This window comes from Leptodactylus fuscus, chromosome 1 (assembly GCF_031893055.1).
Source record: "Leptodactylus fuscus isolate aLepFus1 chromosome 1, aLepFus1.hap2, whole genome shotgun sequence".
NCBI lineage: Eukaryota > Metazoa > Chordata > Amphibia > Anura > Leptodactylidae > Leptodactylus > Leptodactylus fuscus.
Window position 1 is genome coordinate 341,102,567 of NC_134265.1, and position 17,921 is coordinate 341,120,487.

General features: G+C 40.9%; 1 protein-coding gene across 1 annotated transcript in view; it reads right to left on the reverse strand.

The window, feature by feature from the left end:
• The window catches only part of GABRA2 (gamma-aminobutyric acid type A receptor subunit alpha2), a 147,771-nt gene extending 131,881 nt beyond the window's left edge, over positions 1 to 15,890 (reverse strand). Inside the window, exons 1-3 of the mRNA XM_075261618.1 lie at positions 15,602 to 15,890; positions 14,533 to 14,635; positions 12,858 to 12,973 (exon numbers count right to left, since the gene is read on the reverse strand). Coding sequence (XP_075117719.1) covers positions 12,858 to 12,973; positions 14,533 to 14,603 — 187 coding nt within the window. The 5' untranslated portion in view covers positions 14,604 to 14,635; positions 15,602 to 15,890. The remainder of the gene's footprint in view (positions 1 to 12,857; positions 12,974 to 14,532; positions 14,636 to 15,601) is intronic.
• Between the last annotated feature and the right edge of the window lie 2,031 nt (positions 15,891 to 17,921).

A 17,921-nucleotide genomic window follows, 5' to 3' on the forward strand; every position in this document is an offset into this window, starting at 1 on the left:
TCTGCAGTGCTCCTGTTCCATCGGGAAGGGGTTAATAGGAGCACTGCAGATCCCCTATAGTCAGCCAAACTGAATTCCAAGTGGGGGAATAAAAAAAACAGTCCTCAAGCTCAGGGAAGGGGCAGACAGACAACCAAAACACCCCCTCCCCTTCCCCAGCATCTACTGCACCCAAAAATTCCAACCATTTTAATTTTTGAAATTTCCCAGTAGCTGCTGCATTTCCCCCCCTCGGCTTATACTTGAGTCAATAAGTTTTCCCAGTTTTTTGTGGTAAAATTAGGGGCTTCGGCTTATATTCGGGTCGGCTTATACTCGAGTATATACGGTAATAATGAATACTGTATACTTGTAGTGGTTCTCAACCTTACTAATACTGCGACCCTTTAATACAGTTCCTCATAGTGTGGTGACCCCCAACCATAATTTTTTTTTGCCTCCAATACTGCTGCTTTCAACACAGTAGCTGCATTTAACAGAGTAGTCGCTCTCTACACGTGTGACTGGTCCGCATAAGTACATTGAGGCGCCAACCCTGTCATATACACCGGTATTTTTACAAAGTGTATGTGATGGGGTTGGTGTGATGATGTCATCATGGCGGGGTGCTCGTATGTGTGTGTATCTGCATATGGATGGACCCGCCTGGAGACGGATAGAGGGGCAGTGTCTCGGTTCCTAAGATAAAACACACATTTCCTAGGGTCTTAGACGACCCTGCCAAAATTTGACTGGTGCCAAATCCAGTCTTCTATCCTATACAATAGTTCTATACATTCATTCTAAATGCAGATCTTACCGTACACCACAACAAAGCATGTTTAACAAGCGTTTCCATGTTTCCCTTTTTACAGTATATAACGTGTCACTAACACAATATAAATTATCCGCTACACGGCTTTGACAATTGTCAGATGCTTACAGCTATGAAGCGACAACCTCGTTGATGCAAGTATTTAATAACATTTAATATCCCTTGCTACAGAATAACATACAACATCACCTTCCTGTTATACATTGCACATTTATTCCTCATATATACCGTACTTGGGAGGTTTAGGGAAGAGAAGATAATACAGAAGTAAAAGAATTGTCTATGTTAAACTGAAAGATAAAGTTAGCTCAATGAATTCAATTACTTGCAAAGTAATTTCCCTGTTCAAGCAAGGCAACAAATTGATATCTTATCAAGGAAAAGAATTACCTTGGAAGAAGTAAGTATTTTGTGATTCATAGCAATCAAGAAAAAAAACGACTGCAATGCAGTAAAATGTTCATTATTGTGTCACCTTATCCTATTAACTCCTGTCTATTAATGGTAATGAATAGACAACGTAATAGATGTTAAAACAGACACCCAAATCTCAGGCTATAATAACAAATGCAATGGTTTAAATGAGCTATGAGTTAATCGAAACACTACAGGTAGATTGTAAGCCCTCGCGGGCAGGGCCCTCTACCCCACCGTGCCAGTCGGTCACTGTTAGTATTATATCTACCTGTATATTCTGTGTATTGTGTGTAACCCCCAAATGTAAAGCACCATGGGATTAATATAATAATGTACAGCACCATGGAATTAATATAATAATTTAAAGCACCATGGAATTAATATAATAATGTACAGCACCATGGAATTAATATAATAATGTACAGCACCATGGAATTAATATAATAATGTAAAGCACCCTGGAATTAATACAATAATGTAAAGCACCATGGAATTAATACAATAATGTAAAGCACCATGGAATCATGGAATTAATATAATAATGTAAAGCACCATAGAATTAATGGTGCTATATAAATAAACAACAATAATAATAATAATAATAATAATAATAATAATACAGGTGCGCAACTGAACATGGATGGTACTGGAAAATCTAGGGAAAACTCGGGGGCAGAAGATATTGCTCATCATGTTATCAAGTCTGCTAAAACTAATGGAAATGTGCAGATTAAAGGGCTGTTCCACTTCATAATTTTAGGCTTGTAACAAATTCTATATACTTACCAGGGATCCAGTGGAACGTCTCCATTTGGCTCACTGGTCTCCGTGACCTTTGGGTGCCCTTTTTCTGCTCAGACACAGTTGGCCTGAGGAAAGCACCAGTTCGGGGTTGAAACACATTGCCTATAATCCAATTCTTGTGTGTCCAAGTGGAATCAATAAAATTCTATCAGTTGTATATTTAGTATTTTACATTAAGTGCTCATTCTTATTCCCAGTTGTTTTGTAATCTTTGATTTTGATTTTATTTATACCAACCAACCCCACAGTTGGTGGTCCCTGGGAAGAGCAACAGCTTTACACCAGCTCACCCTCCCCGGAAGAGCACTATAGTTCACTATACTGCACCCAGTCTCCATACGGGCATTCCATTCACCTTTCCACATGAAAAATGCGGAGAGAAAAACATTGCAGCAGTGCTTTTCTCTCCGCATTTTTTGCCCTTTTTGTGCGCAAACTGAACAGAAACCACGTGGACCCCATTATAATCTTTGGGGTCCACTGGTTTCCTAAGGAAATCACTTTTTTATGCAAATTACGGTTCTGTTTGGGGATCTCCAAGCAGACCCCCCTCGAATGGAAACCCATGCGCAGATGTGAGACAATAGTGGTGACAGTCTGTTGTATTGATTGGTTACCAATGAATATGACCAAGAATGCAGGAACTTTCTATGGTCTGACACCCAGAGATGATTTCCTTATTGTGGACGGGTTATGTAAGTCATGTCCCTGTCCAATAACCTGTCCACAATAAGGAAAACATGGACGTGTTTGTGACAAAAGAAAATTCCAGCATTTATGCTTTTACCCATTGGAAATTGAACAAGACTGGGGAACTAGAGATGAGCGAGTAGTACTCAATCGAGTAGGTATTCGATCGAATACTACAGTATTCGAAATACACATACTCGACTGAGTACTACTCGCTATTCGAATGTAAAAGTTCAGTGCAGAACCAGCATTGATTGGCCGAATGCTATACGGTCGGCCAATCAACGCTGGTTCTTCTCCTACCTTTAGAAGTCTTCTCCGTGCAGCTTCCCCGCGGCGTCTTCCGGCTCTGAATTCACTCTGCCAGGCATCGGGCCTGGGCAGAGCCGACTGCGCATGTCTGCTTGTAGTGCGGGCATGCGCAGTCGGCTCTGCCCAGGCCCGATGCTTGGCAGAGTGAATTCACAGCCGGAAGATGCCGCGGGGATGCTGCACGGAGATGTCTTCTCAGAGGATCCAGCCCGACCCTCACTCGTGGACTTGGTAAGTGTAATTTGATCGAATGTTGCCTACCCCTGAAACGAGCATTTTCCCCCCATAGACTATAATAGGGTTCGATATTCGATTCGAGTAGTCGCATATTGAGTGGCTACTCGAAACGAATATCGAACCTCGAACATTTTACTGTTTGCTCATCTCTATGGGGAACATCTTTTTTTTTTAAAATAAAAAATAATAAAATGTTATTAATACATTAATACTCCAATATGATTCAGTGCATCAATTGCTGTTTTGGGTACAAAATACTAAAAATACTCCGAAAGGAGCCTCTGACACAGATGTGAACTTAGCGTAATATGCAATAGTTTTATTCCTTCTGGACGAAAACGAATTTCTATACCATTTTCCATGGAGCATTGGCTGCAAGTAAGTCTATACACCAGCTGGATATCTTCAATAAAACCCAGAAACTAATCATGAAAATAGACAGTATGCATTGAAGAAATATATCCCACTTGTATTGACGAGATATTGTATACGTACGGTATAACCATCTATAGACGGAATCTCATATAATATTATAGACAAAGCATTTACCTCCAGGTTCCAACTCCCCCCTCAAACTGAAATGATGAATTCTTTTTAATTATGTTATAACATTTTAAATATTAAATATGTAATTAGATGTATAGTTTGTTACATATTTACTTTCATAGGAATTCAGTCACTGACTTAGAGGAGCTTTACTGCGTCTGAATAAACATGGCTATCATGGAGTAGGAGTGAGAGCAGGACTCACCAAGCTCAGCGTTTAGGATTCATTCAATACACTATTAAAAAAGACAAAGTGGTACTTTGTATCTGGTTCTGACTCATGAATCATTTCTAACCATAATAGTGGGGCGTCAAACGCGGCAATGGTCAGGAATGGCCGTTCCTAGAAATGTTCGTTCTGGATCAATGCCCTGTTGTTGGCTGCCTATATATGTGGTCATCTTTGATTTATTCCTCCCTATCCTGCAGGACTCATCCCCATACAATTTGCATCTGTCAGCAGCACATGCCTTGTTTATATGGGATGATGTGCCACAGATGAATGAGCATCTACTTAGCTCCAAATCACTGGCACCTTAACATGGGACAAATATAATTCCTAAAGAATGGAAGTTTCCAATTATTAGCCTCATACTTAGTCTGTGCAAAAGAGCCTTAAAGAGGTTGTCCCATCTCAAGGATCCTATCTATAATGGTAGTTTATGTACATTGAAGACTTTTTTTTAAAAAAATATATTGCTTTAGAAATTCTGCTTTGTTTGCCTGCTATGTGAACTTATTCCTCCCATTGTTTAAACAGTGTTGCTATAAGTACTGACCTGTGAGATAGGACAAGTGACCACTTACTCAATGCCAGCAGGATGATCAGTTCAGCTAATTGCAGTTTGCTGATAAAGCGTGGTCTGTTATCTCTCTATGTAAACAAACAGATAACTCTTCTGCAGATGGAGAGAGGAATGTGGCCTATGATTTTAATTGGAACCAAAAATTGTAGGGTTGGGTATTTTTTTTTTTGTCGAGGGGTCACCTTTCTATAGGTTGCCTCGGTTGGCATAGAGGCTAGGTTCACCTTGTCTATGGGTAATAGATGAAGGTTTACTATTCCATGTATGAATGTTCAGCATTTTATGTTGATTTATGTGCAGCTCGTGTAGATAAATTGGATGTAACCGGTTACAGTACTTCATGAATACTGGAGCCGGGCGTTGTACGTTATGAAAATATAGATAAAAGGAAGGATTTTTTTCCATAAAACTATCACTTTATGTAAATTTCAGATTTAATTTTCAAATGTTTGAATTTGTGTTTTAAGCTTCCCTTTAAATGGGAACTTTTATTAGACTACATGGCTAGATCATGTCCGGGAATGCAAGAGTTAATGAGAATATGGGTGACATTTGTTGAATATGATAAATTGCTTTAATGAGATGGATTCGTGTACTTAACAGATGTATTCTGGATTCCTGCATTAGCAACATGATTAGCCATATGATTAACATAGCAATAGTATTCTTAAGAGACTCTCCGAAAAGGTTTGGTTGCCAGATCCTACCACATGGCGAATCCCATTAAACAATAGGCATATAGAATAAAATGAAAATGTCCCCATATATTAGGCCAAACACCCTTTACCCACCGACACCAACTATAAGAACAGATTTGCTTTAAATCACTCTCAATATACAAGAAGTGAATTAATTCTAAAAAATGTAAAAAAAAACATGAATTATTTACGTATTTTAATCACTATTTACAAATAAAAAATAAACATTTGAAAAGCTTAAATCCGTAAAAAAGAACAATTTATAATCAATGAAATGAGAAAACAAAAAACAAAATCCATTGGAACCAATAAAGGTCTGAAAGTAATGATGGCAAAATCTTGTTGTATCAAAGACATGAGCCCCAGGCATAACAAATACAAGTAATGATGTCCTTCTTATATGGTATATTTAGTGATCTCGAGTGTCGGACAATCTTATAGTAACAAGAGTGAAACAGAGGACATGTAGCACATTATTAAGAGCAATATGCCGCTAAGCTAAAGAAAGAGACATCTCCAGATAAAATGTTAAAATGTCATGCAAACTTTTCAAGCAACATAAAAGTTCAGAACAACGTAAAATGGAAGGTAAAAACTAGAGATGAGCGAGTAGTATTCGATCGAGTAGGTATTCTCGTACTCAATCGAGTACCACTCGATATTCGAATGGAAAAATTTGATGCAGAACCAGCATTGATTGGCCGAATGCTATACAGTCAGCCAATCAATGCTGGTTCTTCTCCTACCTTTAGAAGTCTTCTCCGTGCAGCTTCCCCGCGACGTCTTCCGGCTCTGAATTTACTCTGCCAGGCATCGGGCCTGGGCAGAGCCAACTGCGCATGTCCGCTTGTAGTGTGGGCATGCGCAGTCGGCTCTGCCCAGGCCCGATGCCTGGCAGAGTGAATTCAGAGCCGGAAGATGCCACGGGGACACTGCAAGCAGAAGACTGCACGGAGGATCCAGCCCGACCCTCACTCGTGGACTTGGTAAGTATAATTTGATCGAACGTTGCCTACCCCTGAAACGAGCATTTCCCCCCATAGAGTCTAATAGGGTTCGATATTCGATTCGAGTAGTCGAATATTGAGGGGCTACTCGAAACGAATATCGAACCTCGAACATTTTACTGTTCGCTCATCTCTAGTAAAAACCATTCCAAAAGTGGCAGAGCTAAAAGTGGCTGATCTCTTTAGGACTGTATTGTGTGTGTGTGACGGTGGATGTTTAGTTGCTGAACTATGCAAGTCCAGAGATACTGTGTAGAATGATGACGCTAGGGTCACACCTGCATTCAGGTTTCCATTCGTGGGGTCCGCTAATTTGCTATAATGGAGTCCGCCAGTTTCTGCCCAATTTGCACCCAAAAAATGCGGAAAAATGCAGAGGGAAACGTCCTGCTCGCAGGAATTTTCTCTCTGCATTTTTTAAAGAGGACCTTTCATGCACATGCGGTTTTATATACCGCTAAAAAGTTGAATTCAGCGCATTTTCCCATTATGTGCCCTGGTGGTGGAGATATCGGTACCATTACTGATCTCTGACCACTTTCAGAAGGGCATTCCTGACAGTCTAACTGGGCTGTGAGGTATGCCCTCCTCCCCGAAAGTAGTCGTTCATAGCCCTGTACTGTCAGAGGGGGCTTTCCTTACCACCCAGCCATGATGCTGAGGGGTTTGGAACACCCCCCCTAGTATTAGTCTACGGACGAGTACAGTCAGGAGGGGCATTCCTCACAGCTTAGCATCATGGCTGGGCAGTAAGGAACAGTACAGTACAGTACAGGGCTATGGATGACTACTGTCAAAAGTGGCGTTCCTCACAGCCCAGCTAGACTGTCAGGAACGCCCTTCTGACCAAAACTAACGGTAGCGATATCTCCAGACCAGGGGTACATAATGGGAAGGCCGACAATTCGGCTTTTTAGCGGTATATAAAACCGCATGTGCTTGAGGTCATGAAAGGTCCTCTTTAAACAAAATGGAATCCCTAAGCAGAGACCCAGTGTAAGTGTAAACCCAGCCTTATTTGCTGTATATTGAGGCGACATACTCTGCAGCACATATAATGACAAGCAAACAAATGGTAAAAATTTTTGCTCAACAGACCTTGCAGTCAAATGCAAATGAAGGTAAAAGTGTATTGGGTACAGTAGTGACTGTAGATATGAAATGGAAATACAACTAAACCTGACCCTCACCCAGTATCTGTGCAGCGCTGATATAGAGAGAACTATAGAGTGAGGTGTGTAGTGAGGTAAGAGTGCAAGAATGATGGGCTCAGTGGAAATAGGACAGTTCATGTACGAAGTGGTCATTTGTTTATTTTTTTTATCATGCCCTCTACATCGGTTTTTAAGTGCACAAAGCTTGACAAAAGTCAGAATTTTTGGTGCACACAATTATATTGCCAACATTTTGACCTTTTGGTATACTGTGGCAACTGAGTAGAGAGTTTTTGCTGCATAGTTCTCTGCATTTTCCTTCTCGCATTAAAGCTATAGCAAAAGTTCTCGAGATTCCGCATGCATTTTTGAAAACACATTTTTTCCTGCAATGTGTGGATACGGTTAACGAATTTCCATCAAATTTGTTGGTACTGTAAAAAATTAGCAGCAGCCAAAACCGTCTTTGCAACATGGTGCCTTAGTCTAATGGCAGCCAAACCCAGTGCCTATGCGTTTACGGAAAAGTCAGATTTGTCCATTATGGACAATGGCTGCAAATCCGATATGTAAATTCCAGGAATGGCTGTTCGTGGCTGGCGGAGGAAAATACTAGTGTTTGGTATGATCGGCTACTTTTCGCAGATTTGGCAACTTGTGGTTAATGGTAAAGGCAACATGAGGCTAAGGGGTAGTTCACACGGCGTGTATTTTGGCGTGTAATTTTACATGTGTAAAATAAGACTCCCATTGACTTCAATGACATTTTACACGTGTATTTTGATGTGTATTTTGATGTGTATTTTGGCATATTTTTTTACACATGTAAAAAAATGTAATTGAAGTCAATGGGAGTCTTATTTTACACCTGTAAAATTACACGCCAAATTACACACCAGTTTACTCTGTGTGAACTACCCCTTACGGTGGGATTGTCCTATCAAAAATCATATCATCGATCAGACAGCAGTATGACATCTAATGTCTATGGCTGACTTTACTTGTGTCAGAAAATTTCAGAAAGTTATAGATAAAACTGGCTGGCATAGATTTTTACTTTTGATGGATGGAAGCCAAACCTCTTTCAAGTGAGGGAATGGAATAAGAACAATGAACAAAGTGACAGTTTTACTAAACTGGGCCCAAAGTTTGTAGGCGCAGCTGGAACACAATCATGCCCCATAACATAAGTTTATAAAGCATCAGTGCATTAGGAAAGAGAGAAAGATCATCTCTCCTTTATAGGTACCAGCTTGGTTTCAGCTTCAAAGATTAGATCATAAAACTTGAATGCATGTCCTTAAAGGGATTCTTCCATTAAAAACCTTTTTTCTGTGGATAAGACGTTGGAATAGCCTTTAGAAGGGCTATTCGTCTCTTACCTCTAGATGTGATCTCCGCCGCGCCGTTCCTTAGAAATACTGTTTTTTACCGGTATGTAAATTAGTTCTCTCACAGCGATGGGGGCGGGCCCCAGGGCTGAGCATGCGATGAGGGCGTCCCCACTACTGTTCGAGAATAGGATCCTGCGCCGCCTCTATCTTCTGCTGGATCCTCCCCTTCTTTCCTCGTCTTTCTTCGTCGGCGTCACCTCTGACGCCTGCGCAGTTGGCTCTGATAGTGAGATACTTGTAGAGCCAACTGCGCATGCGCGCAATTGCGGCCTCGGAACTATGGCCGCCGTCCGGCATGCGCAGTCGGCTCTACTAGCGTCTCACTGGCAGAGCCAACTGCGCAGGCGTCGGAGGTGACGCCACCAAAGAAAGACGAGGAAAGGAGGGGAGGATCCAGCAGAAGATAGAGGCGTCGCAGGATCCAGTTCTCAAGCAGCAGTGGGGACGCCCTCATCGCATTTTCAGCGCTTGGGCCCGCCTCCATCGCTGCGAGAGAACTAATTTGTATACTGGTAAAAAACTGTATTTCTAAGGAACGGCGCGGCAGAGATCACATCTAAAGGTAGGAGACGAATAGCCTTTCTAAAAGCTATTCCGACGTCTTATCCACAGAAAAAAAGGTTTTTAATGGTAGAATCCCTTTAAAGGGTTGTCCAAGATACCCAATTTTTTATATGAAGCCGGGGAAGGTGAAAACATTTTTAAAAACCCATTCTCACCTGTCCCTGGTGCTCCGGTGTGTCCTAGCACAGTCTGGTCCTGCTGCTCTGGTGTTTTCTTCCAGTGGAATTCCCTGTCGCATGTGAGCGCTGAGGCCAATGAGTGCCTCAGCGGCTTAAGGAAAGGACATGGAATGTTATAGGTAGAGACGTCCTGTGTCCGTTCCTTAAGACGCCCATTGGCCTCAGTGGTCACATGCCGCAGGGACCTCCGACAGAAGAAAACACTGGAGAAGCAGGACTGGACTAGAATGTAAGACCCCGGAGCACCATGGACAGGTGAGTATGTTTTGTTTCATTTTAAACCACAGATCACAGTCACTTTTGTGGTTGATTTGTCAAGTCTGTGAAAAACAGATCAACTTTTCTTTTTTTATTTCCACTACTTTTCATGTTTGTAAAAAACAGAAGATGGATGCCATCTGTTTTTTGCCATGAGCCTATAGAATTGCAACGATGATAGGCATCCATGAAAAAGCTTCCTTTTTTTTTTTTTACAGACCGTGAAAAAACAAAAATATCTGAATAAATATATTCCAATTAATGGATATTCAAACTGTCCAAGAGAAATGCATACGTACATCATCGGCAGACGTGTGAATAAGATCTTAGACTGGACAGACATAGGCAGTAATATATCACTACAGCATTGTGGATGGGATTTCTACAAAACTCACCCCCGTGTTACAAATAAACATTGGCACAAAGACTCTTACTTTATTGCTACCGTTCCGAAAAAAAGTGGCGGACAGATTTACTAATACTGTCTAAAAGTTTAATAGTATAAGGTTGGATTAGTCAGAGCCAGATTGATCTAAGCTAGTCAAGGACAACATCTGCAAGGAGCTTGTATGTTCTCGCAGTGCTTCAGTGGGTTTCCTCTGGGTATTCCAGTTCCTTCCCACACTCCAAAGACATACTGATAGGGAATGTAGATTGTGAGCCCTGTATGGGACAGTGTTGACTATATTTGTGGAATAGGATGGCGCTATGTAAGTAAGCAAAATAAATCTATAATAATGGCTGATTCTGGGTGATACCGGAAATATGTTGCATTATAACACTGTCTAGTCTTACTATTATTTGTTTTAGTTTACACCAAAAAATTTCAGTGCATGTTTGCCATATGGACCATTTCCTCTCCCCCTTTTTGCAAAAGATTCTAAAACACTTGATAAATGTGGAACAGGACATGGCAGACATTTTTGGGTGCAAAGTACATTTTGCTTAATAGATCCCACTGTGTATCAAACCACCCTAAGATCTGCTGCACACAGATGGATTCAGTCCATTAGATACGGCATGAATGTCAGCCATATGTCCTGCACCAAACAATGAGCCAGGACCCCAACTCTAAGCATCACACTCATCTACTATGCAAGGAATCTGTGCTTCCCTGTGGGATCACTGCCCCATACTAAAAACACAATACAGGGAAGGGTTGGCAGGAACTCCAAGCATCACAGATCACTATTGGGTCCAGGCTCTGTCCATATATCATCAAGTCCATATATCAGGGAAAGAACCCATTGATATGAAGCTGTCCTTAGCCACCCTAAACTTCCACAGATTTCAGTGTGGGTGCTACGCAAGGGAAACATTGGAGATGAGAGTGAAAGGCTGTATCAAAGCCAAGCTCAGCTCTGCCATATCGGAACGTTCCTACAACACATAGCTATAATTGTAACCTATAAAATGAATACTGACAAAGGTTCAGGCAAGGACTGATCGGAACTAGTGCAAAATCTACTGCAGTCTACAGACGTCTGAACACCACTGCCAAAGAATATCAATGCAAAGAGAAGAATGACTGTCTACACCGGAGGGATCTACCGACTAGCAGATTATGTCGTTCCGTTACATAGAAGACACTACATTTAATTTCCATGTCACGCATTAACAATATCACATTGACTGCTATTATATAGCTCCATATTAAACCATAAACGTTCAGCTTATCATCACTAAGTCTTAGTGTCAATGACATAAACAATATGGGTTCCTACAGTCCGCAGCAAGTCAAGAGCTTTCCCCAAGGAGAATTGTACTGTATAGATGAGTGAAAACTAGACAATGAGATGCTAATTTCTTATTATCTCAAGAAAAACATAGCAGGGTTATAGGTGCAAACAGATCTCTTATCCTGAAAATACTGTATATGTACAATGCTAAGATTACAGGCAGCCATACATAAGACTGAATAATGATAGCAAAATGATATTGAGGCATTTGATACACATAGTCCATAAATGAATGAGGTTTGTGTTACACAAGAACTGATAGACGTACAAGGTGCCAAATGGCTATTAAAGCAGGGTATTGGGCTAAGATCGGAAATACTGTGTTCTTCCAAGAATATCAACACTATGAGTGCATGATGTAGATGCAAATGCTTCATGTATCCTCTGTCCACTGATATCCACCAGTGGTGAAGGTCAGTACAGGCTGAAGATATGTATACCCCATATACACAAAACTATTCCAATGGAAGGAACTTTCTGAAATCAAGAATCGGCTGGTATCTATCTATCTGCAAAAGTTCTAGGCATGGGGCTGCAAAGTAAAAATGCTTTCAGAAAGATTGTTTTTGTCATTACCAAAATGAATCCAAAAAAGAAATCTAAAACCCATCAATATTTGGTGTGACCCTTTCCCTGTGGACGAGGAGTCCTGCAAGTGATCAAGAGTCCTGCAAGTGATGATATAGCCCTCACCGATATAGCCCTGATCTCAACATCATCCAGTCTGTCTGGGATTACATGAAGAGACAGAAGGATTGGAGCAAGATTACATCTACAGAAGATCTGTGCTTAGTTCTGCAAGATGGCGGGAACAACCTCCAACAAAACCTTTGTGCAAGTGTATCTAGAAGAACTGATGGAAGGCAAAGGAGGGGTCACACCAAATATTGATGGGATTTAGAATTTGCTTTTGTTCATTCACTTTGCATTTTGCTAATTGGCAAGAATAAACTATTAACACTTTTCACACCTTGCATAAAATCATATATAGAGAAAGTGAGTGTACATATAGAAACATATCATTTAGAATAATATGTTATAAATAATCTATATTACGACTTGCTCTTTCTCCTCCATCTTTCACTAGCATAATGGATATTGGGTACGCAGTCGAGGTCTTCGGCTGAACACATATAGGCATTCTTCCATAGAGAACATGCTCCTGAGTTAATCGATACGTTTCACTCTACACTTTGACAATGCAATCGATCATATATCTGAAATCATAGAAGCATTACCTCCCAATCCAGGCCTGAGACGGTTATCATATCCATCCAGGAGTCTGTCTAAAATTCTTGTGAATATGGTGATGTTATTTTTCGCATCATCATCCACACTGTCTGCTAACACTTGCCTAGACAGGAAAAATACGTATGTTCAGGGTTAACATATGGGAAGTGTCATAAAATATTTAGCACAAACATGCAAAACCAATGTTGTTACATGGTTAGGATTACTGTGTGATGATTCTATAAATTGTTACATTATCGGCATCAATATTTTGGGAGACTCGAAAGGATATCGGTAATATTATTTGGACATCTCGGTATATACCATGGCACACTAACGTAACGTTATCAAGGCAATGACTTTTACAGTATTGTGCATATCACTGCTACAAGTGTATCAGTTACTAGAACTTTATTGTATTGTGTAACTAATGTAACAATAAAGTAACAATGTATAAAGTTCCTGTTCAAACGAATGAGAATTTATGAGAAGGCGATAAATCTGAAGAATTTACTAGACGTAAACATGTCATATTCATCCAACATCACAATGATATTAAAAGCAACCGTACATTGATCCTAGCTAATAAACCTCAACATCTACGATCCTTGAAATGTTCAAAATTTTCGAAAAAGGAATTGAAAATTTTAAGATTTGATAGATTTCAGAGCTAAACGTGGGCTATAAAATGTAATAGACAACAACAATAATAAGACAAATATGTTTTATAAATATGATCTTGCTATTATAGTTCTTTGGACAAACTTTATTCATACACTTAAGTATAAGTTTTAAGCATCTTATCGCTTTTGTAAATTCATAAAATAATAGAAAGTGAAAAAAACACGCGGCCAAAAACTAATATTAAGGTACGCCAAGGGAGAAAAAAGCTGAGTTTTCTGTGCTGAACCATAACAAAAGCTAATGACTTTTATTGTTCTGGCCTCAGCTGAGTTATTTTAGGCATATTTTTTTCGGAATTGCGCAATACATAATGCCCCGTGAAGAAGCGGTAAATTATCCCTTTGGCTAAATAACATCACAGATAAATATAAGCTGCAACAGAAGGAAAACACTTACTATGTATTTATGTTGCCATTATAAAGCAGCAAAACAATGAGCAAAAAGTTGCCTAATAAAGCAGCCACTGTTTGTGTTGGAGCTTGGCATTGTACATTAGCGCCACCTAGAGGACATTACAATAGATCCAGTCTACTTTTTTCACAGACTCTTTCTGATAAATATTGTAGTAACATCACGTTGCATATCAGTAACTCCAGGCAGTGTCTACTTTTTCTCGCTCGTGGAGTCCTGCAGATTTATAGATTGCATGCGAATGAATAAAGTTGGCAATATACTTGTATACTTGTGCACCGAGTCTATACGTGCATAGGCAATAATCCAATCGGTGGATATAATGAACACATACTCGGTAGGAATGACTGCTACCCAGAGATACAGGTGTCTGGCTGTGTATACTTGCTGTAGCACCCATTCTTTAGAGCAATGTGCCTTTACCAAGCATTATGCTCCAATTAGCTTTCTATTGCTAAGAGCCAATGTCAGATATGTTTTAATTAAAATAGCAAAATGTCTAGCAGCTAGAAGCCAGCTAAAATAACCCAGCAGGTGCTTAGGCTAGTGCGAGATCATAGCAAATACAACATGGAAATATTCGCTCACCTTGATGACTCCCACATCATAAGGGTTAGAAACAGGGCTATCCGTCTACAAAACTGCACTTTATTATCCATTTTGCCTCCGGAAATCTTCTAGAACAAGATACCTGAGATAGGGAAAGAGAATATTATTGGGAAACACTTAGATGAGAATATCTGAGGAACTCACAGAGTATGCAGAAAGCATCTACAAGCATGGTCCTGGTGGTCTGGAACTACATGCAAGGTCCAGAATAACCATACATTTCCTAAGATGCAGTCTGACTATGCATACAACAAAGTCTATGTGTACCATCAACAAAGGATCTACAAGCATGATCCTGGTGGTCTGGAACTACATGCAAGGTCCAGAATAACCATACATTTCCTAAGATGCAGTCTGACTATGCATACAACAAAGTCCATGTGGACCATCAAGCTGTTATAGTCACTCTTCTTCATCTGCTGCAGAGATGTCCTACAAGCATGATCCAGGTGAACTTCAACTCTATGCAAGGTCCACAATGACCATGGATGCAGCAGTTTCAATGTCCATGTGGACCACAAAGCTGTTGTAGTCACTCTTCTTGATCTAGGTTCTGCATCCAAGGGTTTGTGGAGCATGAACATAAGAAAGTCCACAAGGACCATGCATGGAGAGGATGAAGTTCTACAGACCTGCTTGAGAAGGACTATTAGAAGGTCTACAATAGGTATATAGGTCCATAGGTATCAAACTCTCCTGGGCATCCCCCGGACCATACTCTACCGATCTTACCTGGAAAACCAGTCTCAGCACCATGTGCTACCCCAGTTGATAAGCAAGGCTCCTTGGAACCCACTACCCCTCTGGTTTACACATGTACATTGCACACAACACAAGAGTGACCACAGGGACTACCATGGGAAGGCTGGCAAGACATAAGAGCTAAGTGAGGATGCCAGAGCATGGCTAAGCAATGGAGATCCGGGCTCACTGCTAGATACACAACCAACAAGCTGAGGCTCTGTCATCTCCACGAGTCGCAAGTTGCTTCCAATCCACCAGACACAGTGCTGAGGAGTCTCGTCCACAAAGCCTTATTGTTGTCTACCTGGAAGGGATGCAGGAGATGGTGCCAGCCCGGAGCCTGCAGAGGATGCTGGAGTTGCAGGTGCAGAGAGGCTGCAGTAGCTGAGATACATACAGATCCTGGCTGCTATGAATGGAGGAGGGATCTGCTGCTGCGGGAGCGCGAGCTGGCTGCTGATGCTGTGGCCGGGGACGCGCGCGGGGGTTGCGTGGACGAGCCTTGCTCTGGGAGTCCCCTCAGCAAAAGGATGGAGAGCTGGAAGCCAGGAGCTGCACACGATCTGCCACCTACGTCTGAGTGTGATATAATGCTGCCTGGCCGGGCTCTATGGACATACATCTATCTGCATGGTCATCCCTCCTCCTATACATCTCCTATGCATCAACCCATAACCCCATTCCAGCACTATAGGCAAGGGCCATATATCCATTGCATAGGATTGTTACATAACTAATTAAGATCCATCTCGTTAGCAGTCTGCACCACTGATATTCTGCAATGTAACCCTATGCCATTCCATGCCTCTATATAATGCTGGCCCCATGTACTATGTGGGATCCCACTCCAGGGGCAGATTTTCTCTTCCAGCCTTTGTTTCACCAGATGTGACAATGTGTTTTTTTGTTATTGTTGCATCTTTTTTTATGTCTTTTTTCTTTGCCAGCTTCCTAAGAAAGTCTTTGCAGGTAATAAGTATTCTGCATAGAGTATCTCACTTCGTAGCTGCAGGTAATTCACTGTTGTCTGCTATAGTCATCCTTGCTTTGGGATAAATATACTGTGTAATTGTCCATTTTCCATTATATGCACCTTTGTTCTAGTTTTGCACTATGTTAGCTCTGCAGTGTTACCGTAACACACAAGCCGTTGCTAAAAATCCACTTATCTCTTCCATTTTCCTTGTTTCTCGTATTCCGTGTATCATCAACATGCAGTCAGCACCTGTGCGTCTCGGCTTCATCCTGATTGACTCCCTACAGACATTCTGCAGATGTAAAATATTAGCAAGATAAAGGCTAGCCGAGGAGATTTCTTGTTTTTGTCGGAACACGGTTCAAATGACTACATTTAACACTATGCGTTTGGTACTTGCGCAAAGAAAAACAAAGTAACTACTATCTATGAAGATGTGAGTCTGACTTATGGAAATATCATTATATAACAGATGTTAGAATCATAACATATGATAGATGGCTCCCAAAGATTGTCTACTTAAAGGGAACTTATCTCTAGGTCCAGGGTCACTAACAAGTCCTTGTGTTGCTGCATTTTAGTATTGCACACACATCCTATTACCTATATCAAATCTTTCCATTCCTGAGACCCCAGCGAAGGGGGAGCAGAAAGTCATCCAGTGCACTTGGATGGCCAACGTTTCATTCACGTCTATGGGGTTGCCAGAAGCTGAGGTCCATGTAGTATTGCACACATATCCTATTACCTATATCAAATCTTCCCATTCCTGCTTTGCTAAAGGGTTTATGTCACTACACACATACAGTCCTATGAAAAAGTTTGGGCACCCCTATTAATCTTAATCATTTTTAGTTCTAAATATTTTGGTGTTTGCAACAGCCATGTCAGTCTGATCTATCTAATAACTGATGGACACAGTAATATTTCAGGATTGAAATGAGGTTTATTGTACTAACAGAAAATGTGCAATATGCATTAAACCAAAATTTGACCGGTGCAAAAGTATGGGCACCTCAACAGAAAAGTGACATTAATATTTAGTAGATCCTCCTTTTGCAAAGATAACAGCCTCTAGTCGCTTCCTGTAGCTTTTAATCAGTTCCTGGATCCTGGATGAAGGTATTTTGGACCATTCCTCTTTACAAAACAATTCAAGTTCAGTTAAGTTTGATGATCGCCGAGCATGGACAGCCCGCTTCAAATCATCTCACAGATGTTCAATGATATTCAGGTCTGGGGACTGGGATGGCCATTCCAGAACATTGTAATTGTTCCTCTGCATGAATGCCTGAGGATTTGGAGCGGTGTTTTGGATCATTGTCTTGCTGAAATATCCATCCCCGGCGTAACTTCAACTTTGTCACTGATTCTTGAACATTATTCTCAAGAATCTGCTGATACTGAGTGGAATCCATGCGACCCTCAACTTTAACAAGATTCCCGATGCCGGCATTAGCCACACAGCCCCAAAGCATGATGGAACCTCCACCAAATTTTACAGTGGGTAGCAAGTGTTTTTCTTGGAATGCTGTTTTTTTTGGACGCCATGCATAACGCCTTTTTGTATGACCAAACAACTCAATCTTTGTTTCATCAGTCCACAGGACCTTCTTCCAAAATGAAGCTGGCTTGTCCAAATGTGCTT